The sequence below is a fragment of the Callithrix jacchus genome, chromosome 8, assembly GCF_049354715.1.
Source record: "Callithrix jacchus isolate 240 chromosome 8, calJac240_pri, whole genome shotgun sequence".
Taxonomy (NCBI): domain Eukaryota; kingdom Metazoa; phylum Chordata; class Mammalia; order Primates; family Cebidae; genus Callithrix; species Callithrix jacchus.
Genome location: NC_133509.1, coordinates 123,460,338 through 123,479,051, shown reverse-complemented (window position 1 = coordinate 123,479,051; position 18,714 = coordinate 123,460,338). Strand labels below are relative to the sequence as shown.

General features: G+C 37.8%; 2 protein-coding genes across 38 annotated transcripts in view; one reads left to right on the top strand and one right to left on the bottom strand.

The window, feature by feature from the left end:
- EML5 (EMAP like 5) overlaps positions 1-17,755 on the top strand; it is a 203,847-nt gene extending 186,092 nt beyond the window's left edge. For 5 of the 26 annotated variants that reach the window (XR_013521444.1, XR_013521452.1, XM_035261240.3 and 2 more), the window contains 11 exons: positions 1,765-1,938; positions 2,541-2,749; positions 4,749-4,906; positions 7,602-7,716; positions 8,837-9,025; positions 9,208-9,380; positions 10,694-10,856; positions 11,161-11,264; positions 12,793-12,946; positions 13,758-13,858; positions 14,145-17,755. Coding sequence is in view for 10 of the 26 variants with exons in the window: in XM_035261240.3 (XP_035117131.1) it covers positions 1,765-1,938; positions 2,541-2,749; positions 4,749-4,906; positions 7,602-7,716; positions 8,837-9,025; positions 9,208-9,380; positions 10,694-10,856; positions 11,161-11,264; positions 12,793-12,946; positions 13,758-13,858; positions 14,145-14,181 (1,577 nt within the window). In the remaining 16 variants the exon portion in view is untranslated. Of the gene's footprint in view, positions 1-1,764; positions 1,939-2,540; positions 2,750-4,748; positions 4,907-7,601; positions 7,736-8,836; positions 9,026-9,207; positions 9,381-10,693; positions 10,857-11,160; positions 11,265-12,792; positions 12,947-13,757; positions 14,078-14,144 lie in introns of those variants that run through there. The other 21 variants (XM_054240251.2, XM_078335580.1, XM_078335579.1 and 18 more) reach the window with 11 other exon arrangements.
- Positions 16,514-18,714, bottom strand: part of ZC3H14 (zinc finger CCCH-type containing 14) — a 51,391-nt gene continuing 49,190 nt past the window's right edge. For 10 of the 12 annotated variants that reach the window (XM_035261251.3, XM_078335583.1, XM_078335584.1 and 7 more), the window contains one exon: positions 16,514-18,242. In XM_035261251.3, the coding sequence (XP_035117142.1) occupies positions 18,236-18,242 (7 nt within the window). In that variant the 3' untranslated portion in view covers positions 16,514-18,235. The remainder of the gene's footprint in view (positions 18,243-18,714) is intronic. The other 2 variants (XR_013521454.1, XR_013521455.1) reach the window with 1 other exon arrangement.

Sequence of the window (18,714 nt, the reverse complement as noted above, 5' to 3'; positions counted from 1 at the left end):
GTCGCTTGAAACTGGAAGGCAGAGGTTGCAGTGAGCTGAAATCGAGCCACTGCACTCCAGCCTGGGCGAAACAGCGAAACTCCATCTCAAAAAAAAAAAAAAAAAAACAGATTTGGAGGCAAAAATCAGTGGTATTTCTTGAAAATCTATTGTCTACCTCATCACGATTTGCCAAATATAACATGTGAATTGCCCAGAAGTGCTTTTTGTAAATATAAAAATATTTACCATTGACAAAATTTATAGAGTGATCTACTAGTATATATTTACATTTTAAATTTAAGCCACCTAACATTCGTTATTGAGGTTAAGTTTACCTGTGCCTTGGGGGTACTGACTTTTAACGAATGAAGGATCTTTTAATTTTAGTCCAATACTTACGTTATTGTCATACATTTTACAAACATAACCTATCATATGATAAACTTCTATGTGTATTTCCATGTAGTTTTGATATTTTACAGTTGCATAAATCTTTGAGCAGTTTCTACTTCATGATACTCAAATTTAAGTCTCTTGTTTAATATATTTTAACTGCTTTGAAGAACTGTCAGATTTAACTTATCATTGTGTACTACAAATAGCAGATGGTATAAAATCTAATCTAAATTTATCAAAATATTTTCTTTAGGGATCAGCATTTATTTCTGCATTGAATTATTTAAGGCAGCTTGTCTTATTTAATGTTTCTCTATTTTTAAAACATTTATAATTTGAAACAAATACACTTTAGTATTTTTATTGCTTCATTAAAAGTACTTACGTTCTGAGATTGAATTAACTGCTGAATTGACCTATCCATTTTCATAGGGTACAGTTCATTAAAAAAAAAATAAAGCTATGTTTTTTTTTAATTTAGAAAATATGGAAAACTGGGATAACTTTTTAAACAGCAGAAACAAGCTACACAAGATTAATACTAAACACATTTTTTTTTTTTTGAGACGGGGTTTCGCTCTTGTTACCCAGGCTGGAGTGCAATGGCACGATCTCGGCTCACCACAACCTCCGCCTCCTGGGTTCAGGCAATTCTCCTGCCTCAGCCTCCCGAGTGGCTGGGATTACAGGCACGTGCCACCGTGCCCAGCTAATTTTTTGTATTTTTAGTAGAGACAGGGTTTCACCATGTTGACCAGGATGGTCTCAATCTCTTGAACTTGTGATCCACCTGCCTCGGCCTCCCAAAGTGCTGGGATTACAGGCTTGAGCCACTGTGCCCGGCCTAAATAAATTTCTTATAAAGTGAAGTGAAATTAGCTTTTACTAGATGTCTATGTATGGTTGAAAATTTCTTTTGAGATCTATTCGGGTGGTTTCCTGTCTACTGCCTTTCTTAATTTGTCTACCTTTCATTTCTCTTTCAGGTAACATCAGTATTGAATATATACTTGGTGTTTAATATTTATTGTGTAATATTTGTATATTCTCCATATAATTGTATAAAGATTAAAAGTATACATAAAACATTCATTTGTTTTTAATTCTTTAAAGTTGAGATTGCCTGATTTGCTTGTCTAAATGCTGTTTTTCCAATTTGGAATATAGCCTGAAGATGTGTTTTATATTTTTTCCTTTTCTTTCCTCCCTACCCCCAAAACATTCCTTTCCTTTTTTAAATTTAGTCTTAGTTTTGAGCTGTTCCTTGTTTAATAAGTTTTTGTTTGGCACATATTTGTCCATGTTTCAGAGATGAATATGCATCAGCTTTAGAAACAAACATTTATAACAGGTCGATTACAACTTTTTGATTTTATCTTTATTTAGCTACAGCTCCTTCTATTCACATCTGGGATGCAATGAACAAGCAGACTTTATCTATCCTAAGATGCTACCATTCAAAGGGAGTGTGTTCAGTTAGCTTCAGTGCTACTGGCAAACTATTGCTGTCTGTGGGACTAGACCCAGAACATACTATTACCATTTGGAGATGGCAGGAAGGTAGGATTCTTTTGTTATGTCTGATTTTTTAAAAACAAGAATACAAGGGTAGTAGGAATTCTGTATTTAATATTTGCCTTAAAGTTTGTGGTTGAAACAATTATTCGGTATAGCCCTACACAATACACTGTACACTGTTAGTGGTACTGTAGGTATATTTCACTTTAAAAGCCCAGTGGATCTGTAACCTCACAAAACAGATAAATCAATGAAACCATTATTAGTATTACAAATGATTCACTGCTATTTCCTTTAAGCAAGAAACTATGTATTTCTTATTCATGATTTGATTGGTTTTGGAGAATCTTATCAATGAAAACAATATATATTTCTAATGATAATGGCAGATCAGCAGGATAATACTACCTACCATACTTTAGACAAAACGTTTGTTATATAAAGAAAAGTTAATGGAGTGAAAATAAGTGAAAAGACTCAATACACAAATAATTGTAAATCACATATTGCAAGGTAGTACAGCAGGGGCCACTGGCCTCTCTTCTAAGTCTTTTTAACTACGTATTTTACATATTTATTTGATGCTAACTGTTGATTAGCTTGGTTCTTATAATAACCTAGATAATTTTGTTGTATCTTGTCAGGTGCCAAAATTGCCAGCAGAGCTGGTCACAATCAACGTATTTTTGTGGCAGAATTCCGACCAGATTCAGATACCCAGTTTGTCTCAGTGGGAGTAAAACATGTGAAGTTCTGGACCCTGGCAGGAAGGGCTCTTCTTAGCAAAAAAGGGCTACTGAGCACACTAGAAGATGCCCGGATGCAGACCATGCTTGCTATTGCTTTTGGTGCAGTATGTCTCTTAAAATTCATGTGATGTGACTTTGACTACTTTACATTCTCTTGCCTTAGATCATCAGCCACATTAATGTTGTTGATATGGCACTGTGATTTGCTAATCATTACATGTCCTGGTCAAGCATATATTTCATCTTTCAAAAATCTAGAAATTAGGGAGTGAAAAGAATGTTAATGTTAATGTTTTTTTTTTTTTTAAAACAAAATCTCACTCTGTCGCCTGGGCTGGATGGAGTTCAGTGGCACGATTATACCTCACCATAGCGTCCATCTCCCAGGTTCAAGTAATCCTCAGCCTCCCTAGTAGCTGGGACTAGAGGGCAGGTACTACCATGCTTGGCTATTTTTTATTTTTATTTTATTTATTTTTTGAGACAGAGTTTCACTCTTGTTGCCCAGACTCGAGTGCAGTGGTATGATCTCAGCTCACTGCAACCTCTGCCTCCCAGGTTCAAACAATTCTCCTACCTCAGGCATGAGAATTACAGGCATGCGCCACCACACCCAGCTAATTTTTTATATTTTTAGTAGAGACGGGGTTTCACCACATTGGCCAGGCTGAACTCCTGACCTCAGGTGATCCACCTGCCTTGGCCTCCCAAAGTGCTGGGATTACAGGCGTGAGCTACCAGGCCTAGACTAATTGTTTTTCATTTTTAGTAGAGACAAGGGTACATGTTGCTTAGGCTGGTCTCAAGCTCCTAAACTCATGTGATCCTCACACCTTGGCCTCTCAAAGTGTTGGGATTATAAGTATGAGCCACCATAATAAGGATTATGGTGAACATTTGATTCCTTGGACTATTGTCATACTCAAATGCATTCTTTAATCTTGTAATTGTCACCCTAAATATTCTAAAATTTCTGTCTTCCTTGTAGTTCTACATGGTCCTAAAAATTAGGGTAAAAGAAAGGTAAATCAAGAAACATGATTTTCAAATGACTTAAGCTGGTACTTGGGTTTAGGATTTCCTTTGCTTTTTATCATTTGACACATTGCTTATCATATAGCTAGAAGGGCTTTGGGCCAGTATCTTGAAAGAGGTAGTGAGATGGAAGGAAACAGCACTATTCCTGGCCCTGATAGAAGTGTGCTCAGAAGCCCTGCTCTCCCCTCACTTTATTCCATCTCATCTGGGCCTGTGGCTTCCAGTCCACATCTCTTTCCTTTAGCATCCTGCATTTGCTAGTCTGTATAAATCCTTTGGTGCATCAAAAAACTAAGTGGATTTTTTTAATTGAAGTGTTTATGTGGGTATGCAATACTTGCAGGAAAAGTTAGAATTTTAGAATACTTAAGTACACTTACATTTTTTAGAAAAAGACCATTGAAATGTTGTTTGTGCTATGTCAAGTTTCAGTTGAACATTTTGGGTATTCTTAATATAAGACCAGGCAGGCACAGTGGCTCAGGCCAGGCATGGTGGCTCATGCCTGTAATCCCAGTACTTCAGGAGGCCAAGGTGGGTGGATCACCTGAGGTCAGGAGTTTGAGGCCAGCCTGGCCGACATAGTGAAACCCCATCTCTACTAAAAATACAAAAATTAGCTGGGCATGGTGGCAGGCACCTATAATCCTATCTAGTCGGGAGGCTGAGACGGGAGAATCGCTTGACCCCAGGAGGTGGAGGTTACAATGAGCTGAGATTGCACCACTGTACTCCATCCTGGGAAACAAAGAGCGAGAAACTTTGTCTCAAAAATAAATAAATAAATAAAAATAAACTGGAATTATAGTATGTTAGAATTGGAGGGGAAGAATTGTAGGTTATTCTAGCTAATAAGCAACAGAATTGGAAAGGAAAAGGTCCTGACAAAACTAAGCCTCCAGTTCAGGTTTCCTGACTCTTGAATTCAGTGCTGCTGCAACTACTGGATGCATGCTCTTTGTATCATGGGTTAGACAGCATTACACAGACATAGAAAATTACATGGATTTGAACTCTATTTGAACTTTTGATGAGTTTATCTCCCCCTCCCCCACTCCTTTTCAGAATAACTTGACGTTTACAGGTACCATCAGTGGGGATGTCTGTGTGTGGAAAGATCACATATTGTGTAGAATTGTGGCGAGAGCTCACAACGGGCCTGTGTTTGCCATGTACACCACCCTGCGAGATGGACTTATCGTGACTGGGGGCAAGGAAAGGCCGTGAGTCCTCTTTCTTTTCACAGAATATTTATGCATTTGCGACCTACCTGAGGTTTGCAGTTAATTTTTCTAGTTGTTTCTAGGCTACAGAGTGTCCTCTCGGACCTTCCTCCTCATATGCTTCTCCTTTATTGCCCTTTATGTGCCTTCTATTATCTGGTCTTAATTCACTTCCAACTGTTTTCCTGTTGGGATGATACTTTTTTTGAGCTATGGTTAGGCAGTTGTCCTACAAGTTAAGAATTGCTTTTCCTAATGTCTGTATGTCTGTGTAAGTATTTGCTGAGTAGAAGACCCATGGGGGAATCTTAAGCCAGGATTGTATTTTGTCTGCCTGCTCTCTTCGTTTTTGTTCAGACTGGATTCTAAGGAATAGAATGCACATTGCTTTAGAAACAGATGAGGGGACTAGAGGGAACTGCCTTGTTTCCTTTTGCTTGAGGCAGACTTAAACTGTTTTATACAAGAACTCAAAAATTTGACAAGATGTCTTTTCCTGAGTGATTGTCAAATTTCCCAACAGTAACCACATACTTATGATGATTTATCACCAACATAGTCATATGCATGTTGAAACATGACATGTAGGCCAGGCACAGTGGTTCACACCTGTAGTCTTAGCACTTTAGGAGGCCAAGACAGGAGGACTGCTTGAGCCCAGGAGTTCGAGACCAGTCTGAGCAACATGATGAAACACCATCTCTATAAAAAACACAACAATTAACTGGGTGTGGTGGCACATGCCTGTAGTCCCAGCTACATAGGAGGCTGAAGTGGGAGGGTCACTTAAGCCTGGAGAGATCGAAGCTTTCCTGAGCTGTGATCACGCCATTGCACTCCAGCCTGGATGACAGAGTGAGACCCTGTCTCAAAAAAAAAAAAATGAAAAACAAACGTGACATATAGGTGACTGACATGTACATTTCAATACAGGATTGAAAGAACCCACATCTTCATTAAACACAAGTGCAGAGCTTGTGCCTTTGACATAAAGTAAGAACGCACATAGATATGCTTTTTCCAAAGACAAGCAATTCATCTAGCAGAAAATGAATACATTTTTCAGTTCTTCCAGGAGAAAATCCATAAATGGGCTCTATTTCATCCTCCAACAGTTGTATTTCCCACTTCATTTACTCCTGCACAGCCCCACTCACTAGCCTGCTAAACTGTTCCAGTGAGATATTTTAATAGATGGTAGGGAAGAAATAGGCTTCTGTTTTGGCCTTTAAAAATAAACTGGTGGGCTGGGTGCGGTGGCTCATGCCTATAATCCCAGCACTTTGGGAGGCCAAGGCGGGCAGATCACCTGAGGTTGGGAGTTCGAGACTAGCCTGGCCAGCGTGGTGAAACCCCATCTCTACTAAAAATACAAAAATTAGCCGGGCATGGTGGCACGTGCCTGTAATCCCAGCTACTCAGGAGGCTGAGGCAGGAGAATTGCTTAAACCAGGGAGGTGGAGGTTGCAGTGAGCCGAGATTGCGCCATTGCATTCCAGCCTGGGCAACAGAGCAAGACTCCATCTCAAAAAAACACCAAAAACAAAACTCTGGGCCAGGAGTGGTGGCTCACGCCTGTAATCCCAGCACTTTGGGAGGCTGAGGGTGGGGGCAACAGATCACAAGGTCAGGAGTTTAAGACCAGCATGGCTAATATGGTGAAACCCATATCTACCAAAAATACAAAAATTAGCCTGCTGTGGTGGCACGCACATGTAGTCCCAGCTACCTGGGAGGCTGAGGCAGGAGAATCGCTTGAACCTAGGAGGTGGAGGTTGCAGTGAGCTGAGATCATGGCACTGTACTCCAGTCTGGGTGGCAAAGCAAGACTCTGTCTCAAATAAAATAAAATAAAATAAATTCTGTAGGATAGCATTTGCAATTCTATTAACTTGGCTTACATTTCCATTATCCTTTTAATAAAAATTTTTTTACATCTTCTTAATCAAGAAATATTATGAGGCCAGGTACAGTGACTCACACCTATAATCCCAGCACTTTGGGAGGCCAAGGCGGGTGGATCATCTGAGGTCAAGGAGTTTGAGACTAGCCTGGCCAACATGGTGAAACCCCATCTCTACTAAAAATACAAAAATTATTGGGTGTGGTGGTGCATACTTGTAATCCCAGCCACTTGGGAGGCTGAGGTAGGAGAATCACTTGAACCTGGGAGGCAGAGGTTGCAGTGAGCCAAGATAGTACCACTGCACTCCAGTCTGGGAGACAGAGCAAGATTCCATCTTTAAAAATAAAGAAAAAAAAAAGTATCATGAGAGAGGATAATACATGGTAGAAGCTAAATAAAATTATGCTTACGTAAGTTTTTCTCAAAATAAAATTCACTGAAACTGGATGTTTATTTTGATTGATAGAGTATATCCTCAAATTGCCATTGAAAGTTTAGAAGAGGCCAGACATGGTGGCTCACGCCTGTAATCCTAGCACTTTGGGAGGCTGAGGTGGGTGGATCACCTGAGGTCAGGAGTTCAAGACCAACCTGGCCATCCTGGTTAAACCCCATCTTTTTTTTTTTTTTTTTTTTAAAAAAAAAAAGGAAGTTTAGAAGAATATTAGAAGTAAAATATAAATATCAGAGCCTTTTTTTTTTAAAGGATTCTGCTTATAACTTAGTATTTGTTTATAATAAAAATTATAGTAGCCAATAATAAACACTCTGGCTTGGTTATTTACTTAGGTCAAAAGAAGGAGGAGCAGTTAAACTATGGGATCAGGAACTGAGGCGGTGCCGTGCCTTCAGGCTTGAGACAGGACAAGCCACAGATTGTGTTCGTTCTGTGTGCAGAGGCAAGGTAAGATGTTCCATGAGCTGACACAGTGCAGCAGAAAATAAAAAGTGGCTATGATTTTGATTCTCACCTTTTGCAGCTTAATGAACAATACTTAGTAATGCAGAAAGATGGATTTGCTTACCAGCATTACTGTCTTTGCTGCTTTCTTTGCCAAAGTTGGCACTAGTGTGGTGCATAAGCTAGGAAGCTATTCTGTCTAAACACTGTATATAAACCTCCAATATTTTCTTGAATCTGCCCCATTCAACAATTATGGTAGACAGAATTGAAAACCTTAGCCAGTTTACTCATTTGGCTTAGGACAGCTGTCTCCATTAAAACACACACACACACACACACACACACACACTCCCTAGATAAAATGTGTTATAAACAAACAATGGAATACTATTCAGCCATAAAAAATTATGAAATTCTGTCAATCTTGGTGGCAACATGGATGGGACTGGAGGACATAATGTTAAGTGAAATAAACCAGACATAGAAAGATAAATACATGTTCTCACTCTGATGCAGAAACTAAAAAAGATGATCCCACAGAGATGGAGGATAGAAAAATGGTTACTAGAGGTGGAGAAGGGGGAGAGGGAAGTGGGGAGGTGATGGATGTGCAAGTTACCCTGTGCCCCGTAACTATGTACAATTATGTGTCATTTAAAAGAAAGTTTAAACTACAATTCCTATGAAATTTTTTGAGCGTGTTATGTACTAAGTGTATTTATAAATCATATACAGATATTATCTTCAGTCTGCATATTAAATAGTAGATAAGCTTTTACTTTTTAACTAAAAATAAATTCTAGCACTTTCTTCCTACCCTGTTTGGAGATCCTAACATTATCATAGTCAAAATAAAAACTTTGATTACTGAAGAATCCAGGTATATTGTCCCAGAAATGTTCTATTCTGTAGCATGGACTCTTAATATGTAACCCATCCCAATGTTCTGACGGATAGATGTGTGCCTGTAGTCACAGAAAAATTTGCATGAGTTAATGACTGCCTTGCTACTAGATAGATTAGCTCAAAGCAAAAAGTTCTCTGAAAGTAGGTCAATAGGGTCATTTTTATATTATGCTGTTGTATTATGTTCAGTGTATTGGTCCTACTTGTGTTTCAGGGCAAGATACTTGTTGGGACAAGGAATGCTGAAATAATCGAAGTTGGAGAGAAAAATGCAGCATGTAATATTTTAGTTAACGGTCATGTGGATGGACCAATCTGGGGACTAGCAACACATCCTTCCAGGGATTTTTTCCTTTCTGCTGCAGAAGATGGGACAGTGAGACTTTGGGATATTGCTGATAAAGTAAGTACAGATAATTTTTTAAAAGAGATTACAATTCTAAGAAGAACCGTTGGAAGTTCTAAACTGCTAGTGCTTAAAGAAAGAACTATCTCAGAATTAGGTTGAGAATGTTGTGGGGAAACTGGTTTAACTTGGAAGTACTTAGTGTTTCCTATGACTTTTTTTTTTTTATTTAAATGCAGAAGATGTTAAACAAAGTGAATTTGGGACATGCTGCTCGTACTGTGTGTTATAGCCCTGAAGGGGACATGGTGGCTATTGGAATGAAAAATGGAGAATTTATCATTTTACTAGTGAGTTCTCTAAAAATATGGGGAAAGAAGAGAGATAGGCGATGTCCAATACATGATATCAGGTTAGTGAACAAATGAAATAGAATTTCTAGTGAATACTTGTTACAGCTTGCATTTGAAAAATTTTCCTTAGCTATACCTTCAAAGAGGTCCCCAGGCTCTGTAGCATTTTCCCACCGTAGACATTGTATGCGGAAATATGGCTGTTTGTATACTTAATTCTTCTTGCTAAATTGTAAACCCACTGGGCACCAACACACTGCCTTATAACACCAAGTACTAGGTAATGTTTGATGAATTAATGTTAACACTTAGCCATGTCCATTAAGTTCATCCTGCTAAGAGGTATCTCCCACTGTAATAAAAGGGAGTCATCTGCCCTTCAAAAGTTGTCACCCTGGAAAACTAAAGCTGTGACTCCCAACTTATCTTCTTAATAACCTCAGTTTGGGAATATGTAGTTCATTAATCAATACTCAAAAATGTTCCAGAATCTAATTTAATGTTCATTAAATTAATTAAATTAAATAAATTCTATGTGATCAGTAAGATAATGCTGAATCTAGGTCTGCCAAAAGCTTGTACACTTTTCCTCAGTAAAATCCTTCTACAGATGAAACCTTCCTCAGAACTTCAACATAAAAAACAGCAACAGTGGCTTCCCTTAGCTTTTACATGTCCCTATGGTACCTCAGTAAGACTTATGGGCCATTTCAAGAGACTGAATTGTCCCGTATGACTCCAGGGATTGCTAGGCAAATAGCATTTCACTTTGTCTCTTAACTAAATTCTTCCAAGCTTCAAGTTGTGTCACTTCACCTTAATAACTGGAGGTTAGTTAAGCTGGGCTGTGTTCTTTGCTTAATATTAAGACACCATTTTTTCCAGATGGAAGAAAACTATCTTAATGAATTGTTAGCTTAGTAATTATGTAATGCTAATAGCTTTAAAAAGCTGAGATGTTTTGGCTGGGTGGTGGGGAGTGGGGACAGACATGACTTATACGCGTAATCTTAGTACTTTGGAAGGCCAAGGGGGAAGGATTGCTTGAGGCCAGGAGTTTGGGACCAGCTGGACAACATAGTGAGACCCCATCTCTATTTAAAAAATTAAAAGTTTTTTAAACCATGAGATATTTTTAAAGGAATTGGGAGATGATAATTGAGGAAATATTTAAAAATGAAGTAAAATATAAACTTCCTTATTTCATGTACCCAGACAGTCTCAGTATATATAATCAGTTGCCTCTGTCAGGATCTATTTGAGGCCATTATCACACGTTACTTTTAAGAGAGAAAGGAAAAGTCACTGATCTTAAATGTTTGTAATACTTCATGTGGTCTAACACCTTTTACATATTTTGTTTTGTATTCAGATTTAGTCCAGACTCCCAGTATCTGGCAGTGGGTTCTAGTGAGAATTCAGTGGATTTTTATGACCTGACATTGGGCCCCACCCTTAACAGAATCAGCTACTGCAAAGACATTCCAAGCTTTGTCATTCAAATGGACTTCTCTGCAGATAGCAGATATCTCCAGGTACAGTACCAATACTATATACCCAGGTGGCAAGTTCTTTTGCTTTTATATTTCGTGTTAGTGAATGCATTTCCAGTTCCCCAGCCCGAGCTTCTCAGCTCTTGCCTTCGTATCTTCCAACCAACAGCTCCTCTTTCCTCCCCCACTTACCAGTGCTTTTATCCTCTTAAATTTTTGTAGTGATCTTTTGCATACTTAATAATGCTAAACATGTAAATCAAGTAGCAATATGCTAGTATTCTGTAAACCTCCTGTGGATTTTCTCTCACCTAATGCAATTCTTGTCCCATTTTAATGACAAAAGGTCTCTAGTGGCTGCTATAAACGGCATGTCTATGAAGTGCCTTCAGGAAAACATCTTATGGATCATGCCGCTATTGACAGAATTACTTGGGCTACATGGACTAGGTAAATACTTCATATATTCACAAGGCAAGAACTGACTTTGAAGGCCAGTTAAAAAATTGGAAAATCCTATTTCTGAACTGTTAGAGCCACTCCACTAAGGAATAGTAATTGAGTTTCAAGTTTCTGTTAACATATCTTGAACTTTTCTTAGGAAGAAAATAACAGTATGTTCATGTTGAACCATACAAATATATTCAATACCGTTTGTATTGAATATATTTCCATGTTTTATCAGTTCCCGTGATTTATCAAGTTTTTTTTTTTAAAGGAAATGAAATCAAAGTTTTAATTTTAAAGATACTCTGGTATTTTTCTTAACATTAAATTTAATGACTGGCAAAAAGGTGTTGGGTGCTGTTAAGCAACTATGAGTTCTCTATGGGAATGCTAGCTTGAATCTATTAGAAGTCAAAGCTTATAAATCTGTTCAATTTTCTGGCTGTATGACAGGTAACCATGACTATCGATTTTTTTGGCCAATGAAAAATGCCACCAAATTTTTCTATCAGCCAGGTAGATGGTGGCTCATGCCTGTAATCTCTGACGCAGGAGGCTGAGACGGGAGGATCGTTTGAGCCTAGTTTGAGACCAGCCTGAGCAACATAGCGAGACCCCATCTCTGAAAAAAATCTTTTTTTAAAAAAAATTTCCTATATAATAAATCATTTTCTTTTTTCTTTTTGAGACGGAGTTTTGCTCTTGTAACCCAGGCTGAAGTGCAATGGCGTGATCTCGGCTCACTGCAACCTCCACCTCCTGGGTTCAGGCAATTCCCCTGCCTCAGCCTCCTGTGTAGCTGGAATCATTTTCATTTTTGTAGAGATGGGGGTCTCACAGTGTTGCCTGGGCTGGTCTCACCTCTTGGCCTCAAACAGTTCTGCCTCAGCCTCCCAAAATGTTGGGATTACAGGTATGAGCTGCTAGACCCAGCCAAGTATCACTTTTAATTTGACAAATAGTTCTATCAGTTTTTGGCCCAGCACAGTGCCTCACGCCTGTAATCCCAGCACTTTGGAAGGCCGAGATGGGAGGATCATCTGAGGTCGGGGGTTCAAGACCAGCCTGACCAAAACAGAGAAACCCCATCTCTACTAAAAATAGAAAATTAGCTGGGCGTGGTGGCACACACCTGTAACCCCGTTACTCAGGAGGCAGAGGTAGGAGAATCGCCTGAACCCAGGAGGCAGAGGTTGTGGTGAGCTGTGAGATCACGCCATTGCACCCCAGCCTGGGCAACAAGAGCAAAAACTGTCTCAAAATAAGAAAAATAGTTCTATCAGTTTTCATAAAGTACTACTTTAATCATAAAATGAGTAATCTAGAAACCCTTCAAATTATAAAATTTCGTTTTTAAAAGAAGATAATATACTGATGAAATTCAGGTATGCAAACAACTAGCCTTATCATAATTTACTTCCTGTATTTTAAGTAATACATTAGGGTACTTAAAATTGCCAATCAACTTTTTGAATATGGTCTACCTGCCCGCACTTGCTATGGTGAGTTTTCTTTTGTTCCTTCCCTCTAGTATTCTAGGAGATGAGGTTTTGGGAATCTGGTCCAGACATGCTGAGAAAGCTGATGTCAACTGTGCCTGTGTATCCCATTCAGGAATCAGTCTTGTAACAGGAGATGACTTTGGCATGGTTAAGTTATTTGACTTCCCATGTCCAGAAAAATTTGTAAGTATGTGTTTAGTAGTATCAGTTTGCTCCTAATTTTGATCACAGCACTTTTTCCCATATATTTTAAATGTTTTATCCTAATTTGAAAATACTTTCAAATTTGTATTTCTGAATTTTCCCCAAACTTTCTAAATCTATTTACCCTGAAATAAAAGCTATTAGAGCCAGGCCTGATGGCTCATGCCTGTCATCCCAGCACTTTGGGAGGCCGAGGCGGGTGGATCACAAGGTCAAGAGATCGAGACCATCCTGGCCAACATAGTGAAACCCTGTCTCTATTAAAAATACAAAAATTATCTGGGTGTCATGGCACATGCCTGTAGTCCCAGCTACTCGGGAGGCTGAGGCAGCAGAATTGCTTGAACCTGGGAGGCAGAGGTTGCAATGAGCCAAGATTGCACCACTGCACTCCAGACTGGTACAGAGTGAGAGACTGTCTGAAAAAAAAAGAAGAAAAAAAGGCTATTAGAAACAAATCCTTTCCCTCGAGTAATACCATCTTTGGAAGCTATCCTACAAAAGCTCTAATTAGCTTTTCACCAAACCTATACTCAGTTATCAAATTTCAAACGTTTTTCCTTAGAGAAAAATTGTCAGTGTCCCTGGAGACGTCTGACTGCCCAAACAGCCTGGCTTGTGTTAAGTGCAGATCCATCACTCACTCTGAAAAAGCATTCTAATCACTGGCTGTGGTGCTAACTCCCTACTCTCTCCACAGCTCTTGTGATAGATATTACAGTTCCCAGTAAGAGCCTTTGACTTCTGTGTGCACCAAATGCCCTGAGCTTTGTCTGTCATTGCTTTTTAGGCAAAACACAAAAGGTTCTTGGGTCATTCGCCCCACGTGACAAATATTCGATTTACCAGTGGTGATCGACATGTTGTTAGTGCTGGAGGGGATGACTGCAGGTTAGTAACTTTCTCAGCCCATGATAAAGAGCAGACTATGTTACTAGTTCAGAGAGTTAATATACTAACTCCTACAGCTTTGATTCATGAAATCAACTAGTCAACATTAGCAGAAGGTAGTATAACCAGATGGTTCTTAAGAATCTCAACTTATGCAAATATAGAATAAAAGGAGTTAATGAGGAAAAACATTACATATGTGTAATTGAAAGTTCAACTGAAAAATATTAAAATGTTATGAAAATCTAGAAATTGAACTTCCTGCAATTGTCTTCTCTAATTGCAGCTTATTTGTCTGGAAATGCGTACATATGCCTCACTGAGAGATGCTGAGATGACTACACAAATTAACCTTGAGACCAGAATTACAGGGGAGAAGAAAAACCAAAACCAAACCCTGCATGGTCAAGTGGTGCTAACCCAAGACTGTAACAGGGAGAAATGCCCAGACCCATCAAAATAGTGAAAGACTGATCTATTCAAAATAATTGCTGTATGTACTGGGTATAATCCATAATCCATACACTGCCAGATAATGCCATTTCAAGGAAGGATTCAATACTTGATGGTAAAAGCCAAGCCCCTGTGGTGTACTGGGAACTGTGCAATTTTGGCTGACCTGCTGGGAAAATTTAGGATACTTCACCCTTTACAAAAAAACTCAAAAACCCAATTTGGATAATTTTCATCATCTGTTTGGTAAAATGGTTTCTTAGTGTTTATATTTGATTTTCAAGGTTCATTGTTTAATGAAGTATTTTATTCTTGCATTTCCACAAGGAAAGGGAAAGTCATGATTACCCTAAAGGATCACAGTTTCTAAACGGCAAACAGTTTCCCTAAGGAAACAGACAAAAGCTTTCCTGGAGAATGTGATGTTTTTTAAGCATTAAAAAGTCCTTTTTTTTTTTTTTAATAAAGGACACTTTTCTCCTAGTAGTTGTTGAATTCAGGAACAGATCCAAAGTTAGTCATATATGGCTGCTTCATTTTCATTTTTGAGCCATCAGTTTATGTTCAGACACCATTTCTGTAACTGAAAATTTGAAACCGAATTGTAGCCTCACTAATGCAAACAATTGTACGATAAACAATTCCCAATGGTGGACAGTTTAAAGGTTTTTCAAGAGCAACAGTATTTAACTGGAAGAGAGTGTTGCATATTTAATGATGCGGTCTAATATAATAGACATTTGTTTAACATGTAAACAAAAGTGTTAAATTCATATATACAACACTACACAATTTAATCACTCTTGGAATAAAATTTTTTTAGCTTTTCTATTGAGAAAACATATTGAGCTAGATGTGTGCCACTCCATAGGCTTATTTCCAAAATGAATAAACCCAACTCCATTTGTAAAACTTGTCCATTAGAAGTCCTTTTTTTAGTGGCCTAGGGCTGAATTCTTAGATCCTTTTTTCTCTTCACTTTAAATGCTGCCAAAGATCAGTACTCATTATTCAGGAATTCGCTGTCTAGCCTATCTGTAGTTTCCTGAAGACTGAAAATTATGTAGAGTGCTATTTAAAAATATATTTTTCTAAGTGTGAAGTTTAAGATGCTGTATTGGTCCTATGAGTCTTCATTTTAATGTGTTAATTGTCTTTATAGCATAATAGATCCCTTCATGTTTCTGGAATCCCATTTGGTTGGACAGGATCTATGAAGATTCTTAATATCTATTTTCTGTGTCTAATACTTGGTTAATACTAAAAACAGAACTTACAAAATTATATCACAGAAAGCATAACCAGTGATTGAATCTGGTAAAAACTACCTGGTAAAAGCTCTAAATTGCTGTGGCTGAAGAACTGATTATGGGGCTAAGCAGCTTGAAATGTAAGTTGGTACTCATTCAATAGATTCTCCTAAATTAAGCCAAATTTTGGAATACATGACTATTAAGTTTCTACTCATGTATTTATAGTCAGTCAGTAAATTAAAGGGGAAAAAAAAATCCCTGAACACAACCCATCCATAAAAAGAAAAATACTCTACATTTGAGCCTGTTGAAGTTTTGAATTTTCCCTCTGGGTGAAGTTTGCCAGCTTTTGGCTACAGAGAAATTATATTTCATTACAGGGCAGGTAGAAACTCTGTAACCTTAAGCATGTAAACTACATAGAATAAAACTGTTTCCATTCCATTTTTGTCCTTCGAAGTGGCCAACCTGATAAATCAGCCTCAATCATTGCTGCTGTCAGTTTCATGACTAAAGATCATATTGACTAAGTAGTCATCCCCTGACCACCTTGATATATCAGCCAGCAATGAGGGGAAGGGGAAGAAACATGATAGGCCATATAGAATCTGCCCTATGTTTACTTTTTTAACCCAGAGAATTATTTTTGTGTGCAGTATCTAAGCTCCTGATTGTGTAACCTGGGACTTCTGGCACCTTTCGTTGCGTTCATTTTCTGTGTAAAATGCATGCCAAAGCACACCGTGCACTCTGGTACCACTCGCTTCACATAGCCAACCATGCTTGTTTCCTTCTTTTTTTGTGATCCCTTTTTGTGGTGATCATTTTAGACCACGTCATCCAACAAATGTTTTAGGGTCAACCTTAGCTTGTTCTTAAGCCATAGTAACTGAAAACTTAAACTCTTAAATGTGTGTCTGGGCAGTATCTATTAAATAGCAAAAACCAATCAGATTTTAGTCTTTTATTTCCTTGCAAAATGACTGAACTTGTTTCCCATTTGCTCTTTATAGTGAAACTGAGAACGGAACTATTTACCGTTTATAAATGATAGCTAAAAGTATTTCCAGAAATTTAAACAATTTAAAATAAATTTCTTCTGCAGAGATGCAAAGCATCTCAAGTAATGCTGGAATGAACAAATGCCTTAAATTCAATGGAGTAAGCTTTTAGAATGAAGAGGCACTGTCATTTCACCCAAGCTGAAGACAATAGCCTTATGCTCGTGTGTGCTCTGTCTTTGCTGCTTCTCGTGTTTCAAGCCTTTCCTGTGGGATCAGCACAGCAAAGTGCAACTTACCAGATGGTTTAATGACTGGTTAATTCTTTCTTCTCCCAATGGAAAAGCAAGGGCAGCACAACAGTAGACTGCTGGCTTGACAATCTTAAAACATGAGCCTTTGCACATGTAGGTTTATCATCATTTGGGTATATGACTAAGCAAGTCAATGAACTTTTTAGCAGTTTGATTTGGTCCTGAGAATGTTGCAGTCTTTATTATCCCTTTTGCATTAATCTACTTTTCTAACCATCTTTTAAGCTTTAATTTTTAACAGTACTATACATCAAGTCTTTGAAATCAGTGATCTGTTTGTTATTTAACTCTAAAGCATTTGACACTTCTTGCCTTAACAGTTTTAAAAACCACACACACACACACAAAAAACTCTAATACAGTAGGCCAAAAGTTTCATCCTATCTTGCAGTTTACCTATCTGATCTCTGTACTTATAGTTTTGTCATTTAAAATATACTATTTCAATCTAATTTTTACATCTGAAAAATTATCTTCAGTAGTAACTAAGTATATTTTCTGTGGAGCTATTTCTGAGAATGTTATTTTTCAGAATGTGAGAATATATATGTACATTTATAATCTTGTGACTTTAAAGTCTGTTTTCAGATACCTTATGTAAATACTTGTAAAAAAAATTTGTATAATTTTGTGATAATGTAGTTTCCCAAAAAATTTATTTAGAGGGTATTACGCTATTAGTGAATGTGTAGAACGGTTCCTATTTTCTGCACTTGCCATTCCAGCTGTCTTCACTGTCCATACCCACCTCGTTCATCCTGTCACAAAAGGCAAGGAAACTGGGAACTTTACCTAAGTAGCACTGAGCCTGAGAGGCCTATATTATGCTTTTCAAACTAAATTCACTTAAAAATTAAAAAGCAGAATTGAATATTTTAAGCAGCCTCTGTACCTTTGGCCAATCCTGTTTTATGGTGGATTATGAACATTATATAATCTTTGGGAAAAGTAAAAGCAGTTCAGTTTTCAGAATAATGACAACTGCCTCACTGCCCCTCTCCACTCACACGGCAACCGTGTAGCCCCGTAAGCTGCAGTACCATTACTAACCATGACGTCAATTCCATATGCTGATCCTCACAACAGCAGTGCACAAACATGCCCCAAATATTTTAACAGAATTTAGCTCTTCTTTAAGCTGTCTTTGCATAGTAAAAACAAAACAAAAACACCCAATGTTAAAACCACTTAATAAACTTACAAACTTGAAAAATTAGACAATTCGGATAGGCAATAAACTTCCTATTACGAAAGTAATATATTCCAAGTTTCAAAGATTTGACAAGTTCTGTAGAGTATTCATCAGTAGATGGAAACTTCCAAACTGCATGATCTTCTGCCAGGTAGGACTGAGTGTTATTCGCTGAGTGAACAGAACCAAAAATTGTTTTAATTTTCTGCTTTGTATCCATATATATCATATATCTCAGTTAAAAAGTAGTTTTAGACAATATTTGGTCATAAGATTAGCATATAAATGGCAGATTTTTTAGAAGAATTCAATTATATCAGCTAAAAGATAATACCATATGTAATTAAATTTTTAGGCCACACTAAAATATTTTGAAACTTGACCTTTCAATATTTTCCATTTGCTAATGTCAAAGAAAATGGATTTGGGATTCATGAACAGTACATGTACATATTTCTACTGGCCTTAGCATATTCTTACGGTAGTATATAATCAGAGGTTAAAATATGGTTGGGTATGGTGGCTCATGCCTGTAATCCTGGTACTTTGGGAAGCCCAAGGTGGGAAGATACCACTGAGTTCAGGATTTCAAGACCACATCCCTACTTAAAAAAAAAAAATTAGTAGCTGGGTGTAGTGGCCG